This window comes from Neopelma chrysocephalum, unplaced genomic scaffold (genome assembly GCF_003984885.1).
Source record: "Neopelma chrysocephalum unplaced genomic scaffold, ASM398488v2 Primary Assembly neopelma1_122, whole genome shotgun sequence".
Taxonomy (NCBI): Eukaryota; Metazoa; Chordata; class Aves; order Passeriformes; family Pipridae; genus Neopelma; species Neopelma chrysocephalum.
In genome coordinates, this window is record NW_020897784.1 from 855,991 (window position 1) to 872,013 (window position 16,023).

The 16,023-nt window shown below is 49.2% G+C and overlaps 1 protein-coding gene across 2 annotated transcripts; it reads left to right on the forward strand.

The window, feature by feature from the left end:
• Positions 1–1,621: 1,621 nt before the first annotated feature.
• Positions 1,622–12,974, forward strand: LOC113974515 (tubulin alpha-8 chain). Of its 2 annotated transcripts, none has more exons than XM_027697683.1 (5): positions 1,622–1,701; positions 6,419–6,641; positions 9,561–9,709; positions 11,046–11,726; positions 12,584–12,974. In XM_027697683.1, the coding sequence occupies exons 1-5, from the start codon at positions 1,699–1,701 to the stop codon at positions 12,875–12,877; spliced, it is 1,350 nt and encodes a 449-aa protein (XP_027553484.1). In that variant the 5' UTR covers positions 1,622–1,698; the 3' UTR covers positions 12,878–12,974. The 2 variants fall into 2 exon arrangements, with proteins under 2 accessions (XP_027553484.1, XP_027553486.1); XM_027697685.1 differs by lacking the exon at positions 1,622–1,701 and adding an exon at positions 3,607–3,611.
• Positions 12,975–16,023: the final 3,049 nt, after the last annotated feature.

Consider the following 16,023-nt stretch of genomic DNA (forward strand, 5'->3'; position numbering starts at 1 on the left):
TGTTCTTCTGGAAGAACAATTGTATCAATATTATCTGGGTTTTTTTCACCTTCCTCCACCTCTGTCCTTCTCTCTTGATCCTCTGATCCTTGCTTTCCAGAGTGGTTTTGCCCTTCTTTTCTTTCAGGGTGCACCCACGCAGGTTTCACTCCACACCCTGGGCTGAAATGATCACAATGGGGTTGATAACAGCAGTAGAAGCATCCTCAGCAGGCATCAGTTCCCTGCCCTTGGGATCAGCCAGAGAGACAGGGTTCATCCCTTCCCACCACTATTTCCAGCCAAGTACAGACCCGGCCTGACACGATTTCATCACACTCACATCAAAAGTATCACCTTTGTCCAGGCTGCTCTCAGGAGTGGAGATCCACACAGGAAGAGAAAAAATTATCTACTTTGTTATTGTGTAAAATTGTTTCACATTCCTCTCAGGCCACAGAAGCTCAGCTCAGCAGGGGAAGAAGCAATTTCCTGGGAGGGATGCTGGTGCTGAGCCCCTGAAGGATGGACAGAACTCCAGGTACCAAACATCAGACCCGCACACGCAACAGCTGCTTTCACCCAGGGAGTGGGTTTGGCAATCTCAGTAATATTTCTGTTAATATAACCATTAGGACATAACACAGAGGTTTTACGCTTCCCACCTAAACACCCAACTTAAACTGGGGCATTTAAACGCCAAAGGTGATTTTAGTAGGATCTACGTGGCTCTCCAGATCTGGCCTTTTGGCTTTGAGTCTTTTCCATGGTGTGACTCTTTATCCCAGTGGCACTTGCCACAGGCGCTGTTATGGAGCTGCCTCCAGGCTCCTTGTAGGGGGCTCTGCCCGGATCTCACTCTTTCACCCCCAGAGACAGCACTGCAGGACCGGGGGCCTCTGGGTGCCCACCTGGCAGGACTGGGGCTCTCAGGGTGTCTCCAGGCAACTTCTGGGCGCAGGGACAGCGATCCCAGCCCGGGACAGCCATTCCAGCCCGGGACAGCCATTCCAGCCCGGGGACAGCCATTCCAGCCCGGGGACAGCCATTCCAGCCCAGGGACAGTGATTGCAACCCCAGGACAGCGAATCCAGCTCAGGACAGTGATCTCTGCTCAGGGACGGCGATCCCAGCCTTAGAACAGTCATCCCAGCCCGGGACAGCGATCCCAGCCCGGGACAGCGATCCCAGTCCGGGACAGCGATCCCAGCTCGCGGACAGCCATTCCAGCCCGGGGACAACCATTCCAGCCCGGGGACAACCATTCCAGCCCGGGGACGGCGATCCCAGCCCGGGGACAGCGATCCCAGCCCGGGACAGCCATTCCAGTTCAGGGACAGCGATCCCAGCCCGGGGACAGCGATCCCGGCCCGGGGACGGCGATCTCAGCCCGGGGACGGCGATCCCGGCCCGGGGACGGCGATCCCAGCCCATCCCGCGCGCGAGCCTGAGGAGGGCGGCTCCGGCCTTCGTTGGCGGGAAGACTAAACCCCGCCCCCTCCCCGCCCCTGGTTACGAATCCACCAATAGCTCTCGCAGAAAGGTGACGGACATCCTTGCCACCCAATGGCGCCCAGCCGAGCGCAGGCCGCGCTAATGAGCGCAGTGCAGGCAGCCCGTGGCCCCGCCCCGCCCTATATAAGGGTGAGCCCGGGCAGGGCTCCCGCTGTCGCGGTGCTGCTCAGACACGTTGCGCGTCTGTCCCGGCGCTCCCGAGCCATGGTGAGCGCGGGGTGGGGGGCGCGGGGGGAATCCCGTGCGCTGCGGGAAAGAGGGGGAGGGGGGCGGGACGCGCGGGTCCGCCCTGGCGGCGGGGCGAAATGGGCTGGCGGGGTTGCCCCCGGCGGGCCCCGAGCCGTGTCTCGCCCCGGAATGTCGTTCCCGTGTCGCTCCCGCCGTCTCGTCCCAAAATGGTGGCGACCCCGCCGAGAACATGGCGGCCCGCGGGACCCTCAGCCCCGGGCACGACCATCCCTCGTGGTCGCAGGTCCCTGCGGGAGCTGCCGGGGACCCGCTGGGTGTGACCCCGGGGAAGCTCCGGGGAGACCCGCAGAGGCGGAGCAGAGGAGCTGCTCCGTTCCCCCTCCCCGGGTGTTCCCCAGGTGCCGCTCGCTGCCGGCGCCCGCTGTGGTGTGAGGCGTCGGGAGCACCGGGAATGAGCTGATGTGGAGAATTCCTGGAGGTCCGGCGGGGGGTGAATGACCCGGCAGGTTGTGAGTCACCTTGAAGGGGGATCGGGAGGGTGTGAGCAGGCGTCCCACAGGACAAGGTTCAGGTGCTGAGCTGGGCAGCGCAGCCGGAGTCGGGGATGGGCGTGCGGCCCTTCCCCCTGGGGGTGTTGGCCTTCCACATCTCCCTGGAAAGAGACCGTCAGAAGGTTACATGAGCTTAACAAAATGTAGCAAGACTGCTTCTGTAGGCTTGTGAATGCGTGGGAAATATGTATTGAACTGGAAATGGTTACAAGTCAGAGTACCGATGGGGTGTGTTGATGTCCTTGCCCTTGCACTTCCCTAGGGAGCTGTTTCTGGTCATGCTTTTTAAATAAAGTCGAATCAGGAGTGTGAATACAGCCCCTGGTCTCTGCCAAGGATACAGGTTCCCTGGAGTCCCATCCCAGGGAAACCACGTTCCTCTGTGTGATGTGCTGTTGAGCTTGGTGTGAGCTGGCACAGCCGTTCCCAGGAAATCTGGCTTTCCATCAACCTCACACAGGTTGAGCTGGACCTTAAACACTGTGCTGGGGAGTGCAGGGGACCTACAGCCTGACCCGGTGGTGTGATGGAGGGAGCTGGGGGGCTTTAACCCAGCAGTGAGTGCAGGGGGCTGGGTCTGCAGCTGCTGGAAGGGCAGTGACAGAGGACAGGCCAGTGCCCTTCAGCTGGAGCCACATCCCACAGGCAAAGGAGGCAGAGACAGAGACTGGGCTGAAGAAATTCTACCTGAATTTTCACTGAAACTGTTTCTGTGCTTACAAATAGTGTATGTAAGTGTAGGGAGAGCATTACTTCAGTAAAAAAAAGCATTCTGTGTTATGGCTTGAATGCAGCACTTACCAGCACTGTCTGTAGTACACATTTAAACTGTAGTAATTACAAAGCTCCCCTCAGTGATGTGTGAAGGCCCTGAGCTGTAATGAGTGTGACAGCTCTCTTGCCTGTCATTGCAACTTGGAGATGATACTTTCAAGGCTTGGATTTTGTTCTGTTTTTCAGTATTCTTGATGCTGAAAAGGCCATGCAGAGCAAAACAGGCAGAGAGTATTTCAGTGTCTGACAAAGATTTGTGTTTAATTAAATACCTACATACTACTTAGAAGTCCTTGGTAGAGTTGCAGGGAAGCAGTTGAAGGAACTCTTGAAGCAGGATGAACAGTAGCAGCAGGCCAGGCTTTGTGACTGACCTTGTCTAGACAAGTTTTGAAAACCTCCAAGGATGGAGCTCCCTTTCCACCTCTCTGGTGACCTGTTCCAGGGCCACACTGCTTGTGAGGCTTTTCCTAACATGAACCTAAACCTCAGAGCAGCCTCTGAGCATCCAACCTGGACCCACCTGCAGTGCAGAGGGAAGGCTTCTCCTGCACTGGCCGTGTACCTCCTTTTATAGCCTGGCAAATGGTTTGCCTTACCATGGTTTGAGGATGAGAATGCCCTGTGGGACATCCAGGCTGGTTTTTGTGGTGATCCCCAGCATCTTTGCAGCAGGGCTGATTCTCAGTTACTGCTGTTTGTACTGGTGCAGGGAGTCACTGCCCCATGTGCTGAACTTTGTACTTTGTCAAAGTAAACATGCCGAGGTTTAATGTCCCATCTGTAGCACCTGGTCTGTGCCTGTGTTGCCAAGTTGTACTTTCAGACGTACATTTTCTTTGGAACTCAAGTCATTGCTGTTGCTTTGTGTAGTCTTAATGTAGTGCTCGTTCTTGTGATGCTGGAAAGCTTGTGTCTAGTCTAACATGCATTTACCTGGCCTGGACATGCTAGTCATGGAATCATGGAATCCTCTGAGTTGGAGGGGACCCACAAGAGCCATTGAGTCCAACCCCTGGCCCTGCACAGGACACCCCAATAATCCCACCCTGTCCCTGAGAGTGTTGTTCAAACACTCCTGGAGCTCTGGCAGCCTTGGTGCTGTGCCCACTGCCCTGGGGAGCCTGTTCAGTGCCTGACCACCCTCTGGGGGAAGAACCTCTTCCTAATATCCAACCTAACCCTCTCCTGACAGCTTCATACCATTCCCTTGGGTCCTGTCCTTGGCCAGCAGAGAACCCTCTGCTTCCTCTCATGAGGAAGATATACACCATGATTAAACCTCTCTTCTTCTCCAGGCTAAACAAGCCAAGTGACCTCAGCTGCTCCTCATATCCTTCTCCTTTACACCCTTCACCATCTCCACCATCTCTGTGATGTAGTGTAGTCCTTACACACCCTTTCAATGACCTTCCCCAGCTGCTTAGGAGCTCCACCAGCAAGACTTGGGCCACTGGTAGGACCTCAGTCAAGTGAGGATCTGTGGTGGTCTATGTTCTTCTCCTCCCCCTGCAGAAGAGTTTCAGGCTGTCCTGCTGTCCTGAAGGGATGATTCCTCATTCATTGCCATGGCCTGGCCTCTCTGTGGCACTGCAGCTGGTTTTCTTGTCACCTGTTTTACACTGTGTAGGTGGGCTGTGTGTCCTCTGCCATCACAGCATCTTACCACCCCAGTCAGCCTGGGAAGTGATGGCCTTGAAGAGGAGTAATGTGGCAGCAGCTCTGAGTAAGGCTGGTCACAGAGAGGATGTGGACTGGATATCTGAATATACAGCTTGGATGGATGGGAGCTTAAAAACAGCAGTTCAGCTGTACAGTGCTGTGGTTGAGAACAGGTGATTTTTTTTTTGTTTTGTTTTGCAAATACAGATTTTAATGTTGTGGGGTTCCCGATGAATTTGAACGGACCGTGCTCCTGCTTTTCTGCATTAACTATGGATGTGGACTAGATCTCCCTGGAGCCTTCTCTTCTCCAGGCTCCAGAGCCCCCAGCTCTCCCAGCCTGGCTCTAGAGCAGAGGGACTCCAGCCCTTGGAGCATCTCCGTGGCCTCCTCTGGACTCTCTCCAGCAGCTCCACGTCCTTCTGATATTGGCACCCCAGAGCTGGAGGCAGCTCTGCAGGGGGGTCTCACCTGAGGGGGCAGAGGGGCAGAATCCCCCCCTCCCCTGCTGCCCCCGCTGTGGGATCAGCCCAGGGCACGGGGGGGTTTCTGGATCCCAGCACACATGGCTGGGGCATGTCCAGCCTGTTGTCCACCAGCACCCCCAAGTCCTTCCCCTCAGGGCTGCTCTCAGTCCATTCCCTGCCTGGCCTGTACTCCTGCTTATCCTGGAATTCCAGGGGACAAAATTGCCTTGCCCAATCATAGAGTCTGAATATAACTTTGGGTAACAGTCACATTGAACTGCCCTATATGCAGGCTCTTCTAGAACATGTTCAACTGTCACTCAAAACCAGAACTTGAATGTAAAATGCCCCAGATGGACCAGGAGTTGAGAGGTGTTTCCAGTGCGGTTTGTTTTTTACCATTCAAGCCCTATGATCAAATATTAAAGAAACTGGGATTATGCTCTGGACATCAAAGGGAACCTGGGGATTCTGTAAATGGGTAGGAATAGATCCTTTTGCTGCCCTTGCTTCCATGAGGTAGTTTTGTGTGGTGTTAAGGAATTGAGCACTTTGTGTGCAGCAGTGTGGTGTGAGATCTGACGGTCTGTATTAGTGGAGGGATACAAAGGGGTTTGTTAGGCAAAGACTTTCTTACAGAGTGGCAAAGCTTCCTAAAGGGATCCAGGAGAATATTGTTCTGATTTCATGTTCATTAAATGAAGTGACCCCAGGACCATCCTGACTCATACTGCACCTATCACCTGCCTTTTTCTTTAGGTTCTATATTTTCCCTTATTAGCCATATTTATCCTTTATAATTTGGAGTGGTAACGCAGGAAGTCTTGGACACATGAGTATTTGGGATGGTAAACTTCTCCAATGGATCTTGGGGAGGGTTTTGCTGCCTCTGGTGGCTGTGCTCCTGGGGCTGGAGTCTGGGTTGTGCTATTCTGGACACTTAGGCCAGTGACAGGTGCAATCACCAGCTTTTCTAAATATTCAGTGGCTGAAGGATTTGGAAGAGTTGATCAGACTCTTCCTGTCTGATTGAAGAACAACAAGGAGGAACGAGCTTGTAAAAACGATAATGTCCAAAAGGGTCTGTCTGGGTGGAGCTGTTGATGACTGAAGGGGGCTTTTGTGTTCTGTTGTGCTTTGTGCCAAATACCCCCCAACACCAAGACAATAAGGCCAACGTTTCAATGGCTTTGCAGGCTGGGAGTTGGGGGTGGGTGTGCAGGAGGTTTGCTAAACAAGGGCGGTGCTGTTTGTGCTGAGTGATCCGTTTGTGTCCCGCAGCGCGAGTGCATCTCCATCCACGTGGGCCAGGCGGGCGTGCAGATCGGGAATGCCTGCTGGGAGCTGTACTGCCTGGAGCACGGAATCCAGCCTGATGGGACCATGCCCAGCGACAAGACCATCGGAGGAGGGGACGACTCCTTCAACACCTTCTTCAGTGAGACTGGTGCAGGGAAGCACGTCCCTCGGGCTGTGTTTGTGGACCTCGAACCTGCAGTCATAGGTAACAGTGTCCTGCAGTCCCTTGCACGTCTTTTGACTAAGGAATTAATTTCTCTAGCCCTGGAAAAAATGCTTTGGGGCTGCAAATTTTTACTTGCCCGCGCGTTCCTGGTGATGGGAAAGGCTTGGCTTTGTGTTCATTGCGTTGCAAATGTGCACTATGAGCTCTCAAGAATTTCAGTATTACCTTCTGCCAGGCTGTGGAGCTAAAAGGGTCTTGTGAACATGCTGCATACTTTTGCTATGCAAGGAGCAGTTATAACCCCTTGGAACAGTAGGGCATAATGTGTGCTGCAGTCAGTAGAACCTCTTTGAAAGATGTGAAAGTATCATTAAGCAGATTTCTTATAGTACATGGTGCTTTCCCAAAGCAATCTTCTGCTCTGGGTACCTTTAGTAGAGCTTGCAGAAATGGCTCTCCATCACTAGCCTAAATTCAGGGACTTCTGAGTATGCACTTCAACTTCCTATTACCTTATCTTTGAATAACAATCCACTCCTGAAAATCAGTTGTATTCCAAACTCTGGCAACACTGGCTCTTGGTGTTCAGGTGTCATCCCATACATCAGCCACTGACAGTCTCCCATCCTCAGGCAGTAGCTGCACTCCCAGCTCAACGTGAGCTCCCAGTTTCACAAGACCCTTATTCCTTGGGTCACAAATCCTGGTTTTGCTCTTGCCAGTGTGTGCTGGAAGTAATTCTGCTGGAGCTGGTTTATGACTGCCTTGCCTCGAGTAGTGACTTGAGGCTCTCATAGCAGGGATCTGTGTCATCTGTGCTTGTGCAGTTGCTGGGTTTTATCATTCTGCAATACAGAGTTGGGGGAAATGTGTGGATGTGCTCAGGCTGTTCCTGTGTACTCAAACTGTGGATCTCCTGTAGCTTCTGTTCAGTGTAACACAGCAGCCCCCATTCTGTGGCTAACACAGCAGAAGGAACCTGTGAGGGGAGCAGAGGCCTGTGGGGCTGGTCAAAGGTGGGAGTGCTGGGCTGGTAACTTTGAAATGAGCCCAAGCACCCTCAGCCATACACTAATATTCCCAGGAGCTGTTGCCTTGTGGCTGTTGTCTCCTCTGCTGCTGCCAGGTGGTGGCTCTGAGCAACCAGGAACAGCTGAGACATGAGGTGAGGGGGGGCAGGTAGCAAAACTCTCACCTGGCCTCAGGGAAAGGGGAGCTGGTGAGTCTTGGGACAAATTAAAGGTAGTGAGTGTGCAGTGCTTGTTAATGATGCAGGTGTAGTATGGGGAGAGGGGCAAGAGGCTGCCTTAAAGCTTGGTAATACTCAAGGTTGCATCAGGTGCCTTTCTGGGGGGTAGCTGCCCTTCTTTATTCCTGCCTGGGTAATGTGAAAATTACTGCTCCAGTTTCCTGGGCAGGGCTAGGATGAGACTCCCCATTCATGCAGCAAGTCCCTCTGCACTGAGTTTATGAAAACCCATCTCCTGTGCATGTGGCAGCTCTGCAGCTGCCCCATGTGTGCACAAGGGATTTCTGTCCTTCCAGAGCAGAGCTGCTCTTGGAGAAAGGAGCAGGATGCTGGACATGTGCACCATCAAACTTTACACCACAAAATAGGGCAGTGACATCTGGGAATTCAACACAAGTGTCCTGAAAAGTCTAACCCAGCTAGACTTAAAAAGATGAAGCACAGCATGTCTGGTTTAGCTGTTCCCTCAACTCTCAATTCTTTGTTCCAGCACACTTTCATAGTCCAGTGACTGATCCTCTGAACTCTACTAGTTTTGTTACTTCCCCAGGACCATCCTGACTCATACTGCACCTATCACCTGCCTTTTTCTTTAGGTTCTATATTTTCCCTTATTAGCCATATTTATCCTTTATAATTTGGAGTGGTAACGCAGGAAGTCTTGGACACATGAGTATTTGGGATGGTAAACTTCTCCAAATTGTTTGTTTTGATGCGGTCTTAGAAATACTTTAGAATATTAGATTGCAGATTGCAGTGGGAGCTGCTCAGCCTAAACTGTTTTGAATAGTAATTATATTTTTACATCTTGAATTTTACTTATCTTTGTCTTGCTAACTCTTTTTCAGATTAATGAATATAGGCAAACAGGCAACTTCAGCTGTAGTTCATAAAGCTCTCTGCTGTCCACCTGATTTTAATTAAAGAATGCAATACTGCATTAGCACACAACTCAAGAGTGGCTTGAGCTAAACCAGAGACAAAGCTCTGCTGAGTATCTTTGTACCTCTTAGGACAGAGCTGTAGCCTGCTAGATGTAAGTGCATATTTCTGGGACTAGTGGAGATTGTAACTCTAAATCAGTCTCCAGATGTGTAACTGCTGGGGGATGCTGTGTGTGCATCTGCACTGTTTCTTTAACTCAGCTGTGTGTGCTGGAGCTTACAGCTCAGGGTTTGGATGATTGCAGAACTCTCCAAGAGCATCTCCTGTTTCTTTTGAACCCTTCTCTACCTTTGGCAGAAAGTACAGTGAAGGGAAAGGAGAAGACAAGCAAGCAGTGTTGGCTCTGCCTGCCCACAGCTGCAGAAGCAACAAGGCAGCATCGTGAAGGGCTTGGGAAGTAAGGGGGAAAAGCAGGATTTCAGCTGCTGAGCTGCAAAATGGGCCTTAAGTTGTCTTAAACTGGAAGAATGATTCTGCTGCCACAGTCCAGTTTTAAATTGCTCTGGCAGGCCAATTTTAAACTCCAGTGTAAAATGGAAGTCTCTTAAGGAGTAACTTAATTTTTCTTAGTGATTCAACATTCAGGCTGTAGAAAGTATTGTCACCTACTGATTGGTAGCTATCAGGTTGCTTTTTATCTCTAAGAGTTTAGGTACCTTATTCTGGACACCCTCAGAAGTCTGAAAAACCTGTTGGACATAGAAAATTAACTTTTAAATAGTAATTATATATTATGTAATAATAATTATCTTGTCTCTCCCCAGATGAAGTTAGGAATGGGACATACAGGCAGCTCTTTCATCCTGAACAACTGATATCTGGTAAAGAAGATGCTGCAAATAACTATGCTCGAGGTCATTACACAGTTGGGAAAGAGATAATCGATCTAGTTCTAGAGCGTATCAGGAAACTGGTAAGATTCTTCTTTACTGAAAGCTCTTAAACATCTTTTTTACCCTATTTTACAGGATTTGGAAATTAGGTTATTCAGTACATAGTTATTCAATACATAAGCTGTGCTTTATATTTTTTGTGGTAGGAGAATCTGTGCCCTTAGTCTACATCTGGTTTTATTCTTAGCCAGCTGAGAATGGCTGGATTATTTCTGTCAGATACAGCTTTCAAGTGGCCTAAAATGCTGATGAGGCACCTAAAACTTCATATGTAGTTTCTTGTTCAACTTCAGAAAGCCAGGACAAAAATTATGATTCACATAGTCCTGCTGGACAAGGGTTGGTCTCTGACTGTGGCTCTTTCAAGGAAGTTTAAATAGGAGTGTTTCCTTCCATGGTTTAGACTGTTTCCATTTCCTGCTGTTATGATTTCTGGATTAATTTTATGGTAATAACAGTAAAAAGAAACAAATCTCAGTAAGTGGGGATGTTTCAGGCTCCCCAGTACTTTGATGGTGTGGCTGACTTATGCAGATGGCAGCTTAGGAGGTCTGAGTTCCCTTTTTAGGGCTGCTAAGCGTGTACATTACCCAATCTGTGTCACAAAGGTGGGAATTCTCATTGCACAAAACAACCCAGGTGTACCTCTGGTGCTTTGATATGGAATGCTGAGTGTGCCTTCGTGAAGAGTTCACCTTTTGCAGATCACAACTGGAATTATTCTCAGCACTCGGCTGCCACAGTCTCTAATTAAAGCCAAGATAAATTTGCAGCAGGCTGTGCTTTGACCTGAAAAACATGGTTGTAGTTTCTTTTTACAAGCTGTTGGGAGTCCCTGTCAGTCCTGGGAATTGAGCTGAGCATCGTGTGGCACCTCTTTGTGAGGACAGAGCTGTCTCATTTTGTCATCTGAGAAGCCTGAACTGGACTGGCTCTGTAATACACTGTGACAGCTCCCTCCCCTGAAGAGATACATGCTTGGTACTTGTACAGGATTAGAACCAGGAGCTCTGGGATGGGGGATTGCTCCACTTCTGTGCAGGTAGAGAATGTCAAATCAGTGTAAGGGATAGTTGGTGTGTAGGTCTTTCAACATTACTGCTTTTCTTGATCATTGTTAATGGCCTTGGCTGAGAATTGGCAGTAAGGGGGATTTTGAGGTAGCAATTTGAAGAGGTTTAAAACAGCCAAGAATACAGTGTTTTTCATGGGATACTTCCTTGATTATTGGTGGGTAAATCAAATTCAGTACTTCTGAAGCTCGAACAGTTAGAATTCAGAGCTGTCTTTCTTGAGCTTGATTTGGGATGCTTCATGTCCACACAACGACTCCAACACCTGTATTTTCTCTTTCAGTCAGATCAGTGCACTGGCTTGCAGGGTTTCCTGATTTTCCACAGCTTTGGGGGAGGCACCGGATCAGGTTTCACCTCTCTGCTGATGGAGCGGCTCTCGGTTGACTATGGGAAGAAATCCAAACTGGAATTCGCCATCTACCCTGCACCTCAGGTCTCGACAGCTGTTGTGGAGCCGTACAACTCCATCCTGACCACCCACACCACGCTGGAACATTCCGACTGTGCCTTCATGGTCGACAATGAGGCCATTTATGACATTTGCCGTAGAAACCTGGACATTGAACGCCCAACCTACACCAACCTCAATCGCCTCATTGGTCAGATAGTGTCGTCCATCACCGCTTCCCTCAGGTTTGATGGTGCCTTAAATGTGGATCTTACCGAATTTCAGACTAACTTGGTGCCTTACCCTCGGATCCACTTCCCACTGGTGACGTACTCGCCGATTATTTCGGCAGAGAAGGCCTATCACGAGCAGCTCTCTGTGTCAGAGATCACCAACGCCTGCTTTGAGCCCTCCAACCAGATGGTGAAGTGTGACCCCCGGCACGGCAAGTACATGGCCTGTTGCATGTTGTACCGCGGGGACGTGGTGCCCAAGGACGTCAACGCCGCCATCGCCGCCATCAAAACCAAGCGCAGCATCCAGTTCGTGGACTGGTGCCCTACTGGTTTTAAGGCAAGTCTCAGTCCTGTCATGGCTTTTCAGGCTTCTCATTCACTGCCCTGGGCCCATGTGTGCTGGTTTAAAGGTAAACCAGCAGGGGAAATGAACTCAACTCAAAGGAGAGATTATAAGTCAGAATAACAATTCAATAAAATAATACAATTATACAGACAAACAGTTGGTTTTAACCCACAAAACCCAAATGTATAACGCAGCACCCTGGGGCATGAACAGAGTGGTGTTTTTTGGGCCCCCTGAGTCCAAAGTAAAAGGAGAGGGGGGAAAAAAACCTGTTGGTGAGAGTGGTGATTGCAGTCCAGTTGGAAAGTGGTGGTCTCAGTCTGGTTGAGTGGTGGTCTGCAGTCTTCCTCTGGATCCTATGAGTGGTTAAAAAAGTCCCAAGACTCCAAGATTATCTATTCTCCAGTTCAGGCAGAATGCCCAGTCCCTCCCTCAGGGCGGGGAGTTCCACACTGGGTGTGAGGACAGGAGCACCCTCCTATCTCACAGGCCTCTGAACACCCAGTTTAGAGCCTGAGGAGTCAGGCCCTGGGCAGATGGTGTAAATGGTCTGTTGATATCAGTTTCTGGGAAATGGCATGGAAGGCTATAGAATACACAGTTTTGGGTTACACCCATACAGTGATGAACTGGTCCCAGCTGCTCTAGTTAGGACACCATGGAGTGTATTTCCTCATTGAGCTGTTCTGTAGGTACCTGGGTTGTATTTTAGGAAATGGAGGTTTGGGCTCTCATACAGAGCAGCTTTGTGAGTGACACATTTTATTCAACTCTTGTTGTCTGACTTTGATTATGGTCTCTGTCAAACACCACAAAGAAACTCACGGTCTCTTCTGCATCTCCTGTAGGTTGGCATCAATTACCAGCCCCCTACAGTGGTTCCTGGGGGAGACCTGGCCAAAGTGCAGCGGGCAGTCTGCATGCTGAGCAACACCACGGCCATTGCTGAGGCCTGGGCTCGCCTGGACCACAAGTTTGACCTGATGTATGCCAAGCGTGCCTTTGTCCACTGGTATGTTGGAGAAGGGATGGAGGAGGGGGAGTTCTCAGAGGCTCGGGAAGATTTGGCTGCTCTTGAGAAAGATTATGAAGAAGTGGGCACAGACTCGATGGATGGAGAAGATGCAGGTGAAGAGTATTAAATCCAACAGTGAATTGCAAGTCTTTGCCACTTTACTGCCTCTTTAGTAGCAATGTAAATCATGTCAACTGATTGGAATAAACTTCTTTGATCAAGAACTTTGGTAGTGTCCAAGCAGTATGTATACTCATTAACTATATGCAGTCAGCAGTCCAGGACGTGGAATTTCTTTTTAAGGAAGGTAGCTGAATAAAATGACCATGCTGTAGTTCAATGAGTTCTTGTCCTTAAGACGTTGCTATTTGAAGACATATTAGTGTCTTATCCTCCAGAATGAGACTAAAATGAGCTGGAGCTTTTGCTGGAAGATGAGTTAGCTACATTTGTTTCTGAGACTCTAAAGCTGGTGTCACAAAAGGCAACAGGTACCTGTAAAAAATGCAACACCTTCAAAACCAAAGGCTATTTGGGTTAGTTTTCTTCTATTTTTAGATTTAATGGGGGCCAGTAACTTAGAGATGCAGTAACCTGGATGGGGAGGAGATGCCCAGGAAAGATGTGCCATAGCATGAGGAACCTGGAAGGGAAAGATGCCCAGGAAGGGTGTGTCATAGCACGAGGAAACTCCCACTACAGCCAGAACCTGTCTAGTGGTTGCCCTTGTGTTGCTGTGTCCTCCCACAGAAGGAACTGGAATCCCTGTCTGCAGCTCTTAGGAATCAACTTTTGCCTGAAGCAAAATCTCAGGGTTAGCTGGCCAGGGTTAAACACTAGTTTTCCCTAAATCTAATTGTTTTGTAGAAGTAATTAGTCCACGGGTTCAGATATGAACATTGCCATCCTTCTGTGTAAGCTGATGGAACAGGAGGGGATTTGGCTAATCAGGTTTATCTTCAGATGTGGACAGCCTCTGTCTGAAACCTTCTGCATGGACTGAGTGGGGGCCTTGGCACACAGGGAACCACAAACCAAATAACTTCACTGCTGCGGAGTTGGATGACTGAGGAATCTCCCCCAAAGGTGGAATACTCAAATGTCAAGATGATGATTGAATACTGAATGTGATTACAGGATACCAAAGATGAGATTTGGGCTGGAGAATTCCCTACTGTCCTATTTCAACCTTATTTATATTGCTTCTGATTTAATAGCAGAGTGTGATTGAAGCCAAGCCTTGCAGCATGTTAGCTGCAGATGTGCACACCTGCTTGGAGGGAGTCTCAGCTGGGGTATGTGAAATTCCTGAACTCCCTTCTGCTTGGAAGCCTCAGTGCTCAGGTAATGCTGCAGTATCTGACATCTCACAAAGTGGGGCCCTTTCCCTGGTCCCAGTTGGGTGGACTCGTTCTAGACCGGGGGTATCACCTCTAATTTAGAGTAACAGGCTGCTGCTGTTCCTGGAACAGCCTGGTCTGTGAGGGCTGACCAGGAATTCCTTGGGCTGAAAACCTGTTGTCCTGTCTCTCTGTTGGTTTTTGCAGCCATTGGGTTGAGTCAATCTGATTTGAAATTCTTGGAACTGGAAGCTGCCAATTTTACATAGATGGGGAGAGCAGTCTTAGGGCTTTACCACTTCAGTGAGTGGCTCAGTGTCAGCCACATTCCTGTGCAGGATGTGTGTCAATCATACCTCCAGCCATTCAGCACAGCTGAGTGTGGCCAGTGTTTCAGTGAGTTTCTTGTTTTGCTTTTCCTTGTGGTTTTATGGGTAGAAATAACCATCAAGAATTTAAAGTCCTGTTGATTAACTTATTTTCCTGCTTACTGGTTGATTAAGCAAATGTTTGGCAGGGGACAAGCACATTCCTTCCAGTCAGAACAGCTCCATTTCAGCACACCTTCAGGTTTTAGTGGGATGGCAGTGCCCAGGAGAGGAGTGTGCAAAGGGCTGTTTCATGCCTTGCAGGTGTCAAGTTTTCCCACTGAAGATCCTGTATGGCCAGCAGATCATGGAGAGGGCTCTGTGCCACAAGTGCCAGCACCGTGATTTCCTCTGGAAGTTCAGTGTTTCGGGGTTGTGGATTTCTGAACTGGCCTTCATTGTAATCTCTTAGTAGTGATTTGGCTCTTCTGTGAGGAATTTGGTTTCACTGAGGCTTGGCCTGCTCTGTCTCCTGCAGAAGTGTCTGGGTTTTACTGCACATGTGGATTACCCATATTTAGGACACTGCCAATGCAGTGGGAATTGGCTCGTGGTGTGTCTGTTTTATCCAGGCATGGACAGTGATGAGTCTGTGCAGGGCACAGCACTCAGCAGCTGTGTAAAACCCTTGTGCCTATGGAATGCTGAGCTCTGGAAAGCTGGGAATCTTGCTTTGTGTAGGCAGATGGGATGCATTATGCTTTTAATTTTTAAAAGTAACATGTAATGCTACTTAGAGAAGATGTAATCTGAAACACCACTGGACAAGGTTTCACAAGAGATGCTTTGTCACATGGTAGCCATTGGACTGATGCTGCAAACATATTATACATTTTCAGCCTACATCATACTTGAAATTTCTTTATATTAGTATTAAGAAACACTGTTGCCTTAGCCAGTGGGCAGCTGATCTCAGTGTAGGCATGTGTATGCTGAGCTAAGATAAGATAGGGTTTTTCTCAGATATGAAGCCAAGAAAATTACAGCAGGAAAATCCTGCTAAAACTGCTCTTGCTTCAGCGAGCTCCAGAAATCCTTAAACATGTTCTAATTACTGCCTCTATGGTTGAATGAACAAATGTGTGGTTCATCTGTTTCCTGAAACGTAGAGGAGATCTTGCACTGAATTAAAATTTGAGTTTAAGAGTGTGTACCTGGGACTTGCAGAGGCTCATATGAGCTGCCCCTTTAAGGAAACTGCTTGCTTTGCACTCTGAAAGCCTTTCTCTAATTCTACCCTTTAAATGTTGTTTTCTTTGATAAGAAATGCCCATAGTCGAGCTTTGCACAGTCATGTGCCTGTTTGCACTGGCAGAAGTGCAGGCATTATCTGGTGGTAACTAAATATATCTTTACCTGTGTGGTGACACAGCTTTCTCCAGTATTGAGATTGGCAATTAATAGCTCTCAGCTGATGGAATCACTTGTGTGAGTCATGAAGTGAAGGAGGAGGAGGAGGAGGAAGTGGGCTGGAGCCCATGGGGGTCACTGTGAACTTTGTAAATTCTGGTGTTATCTGTAAGATCTGTTCTAGGACAGTTCTGGTGCTGTGCCAGGGGAATGCA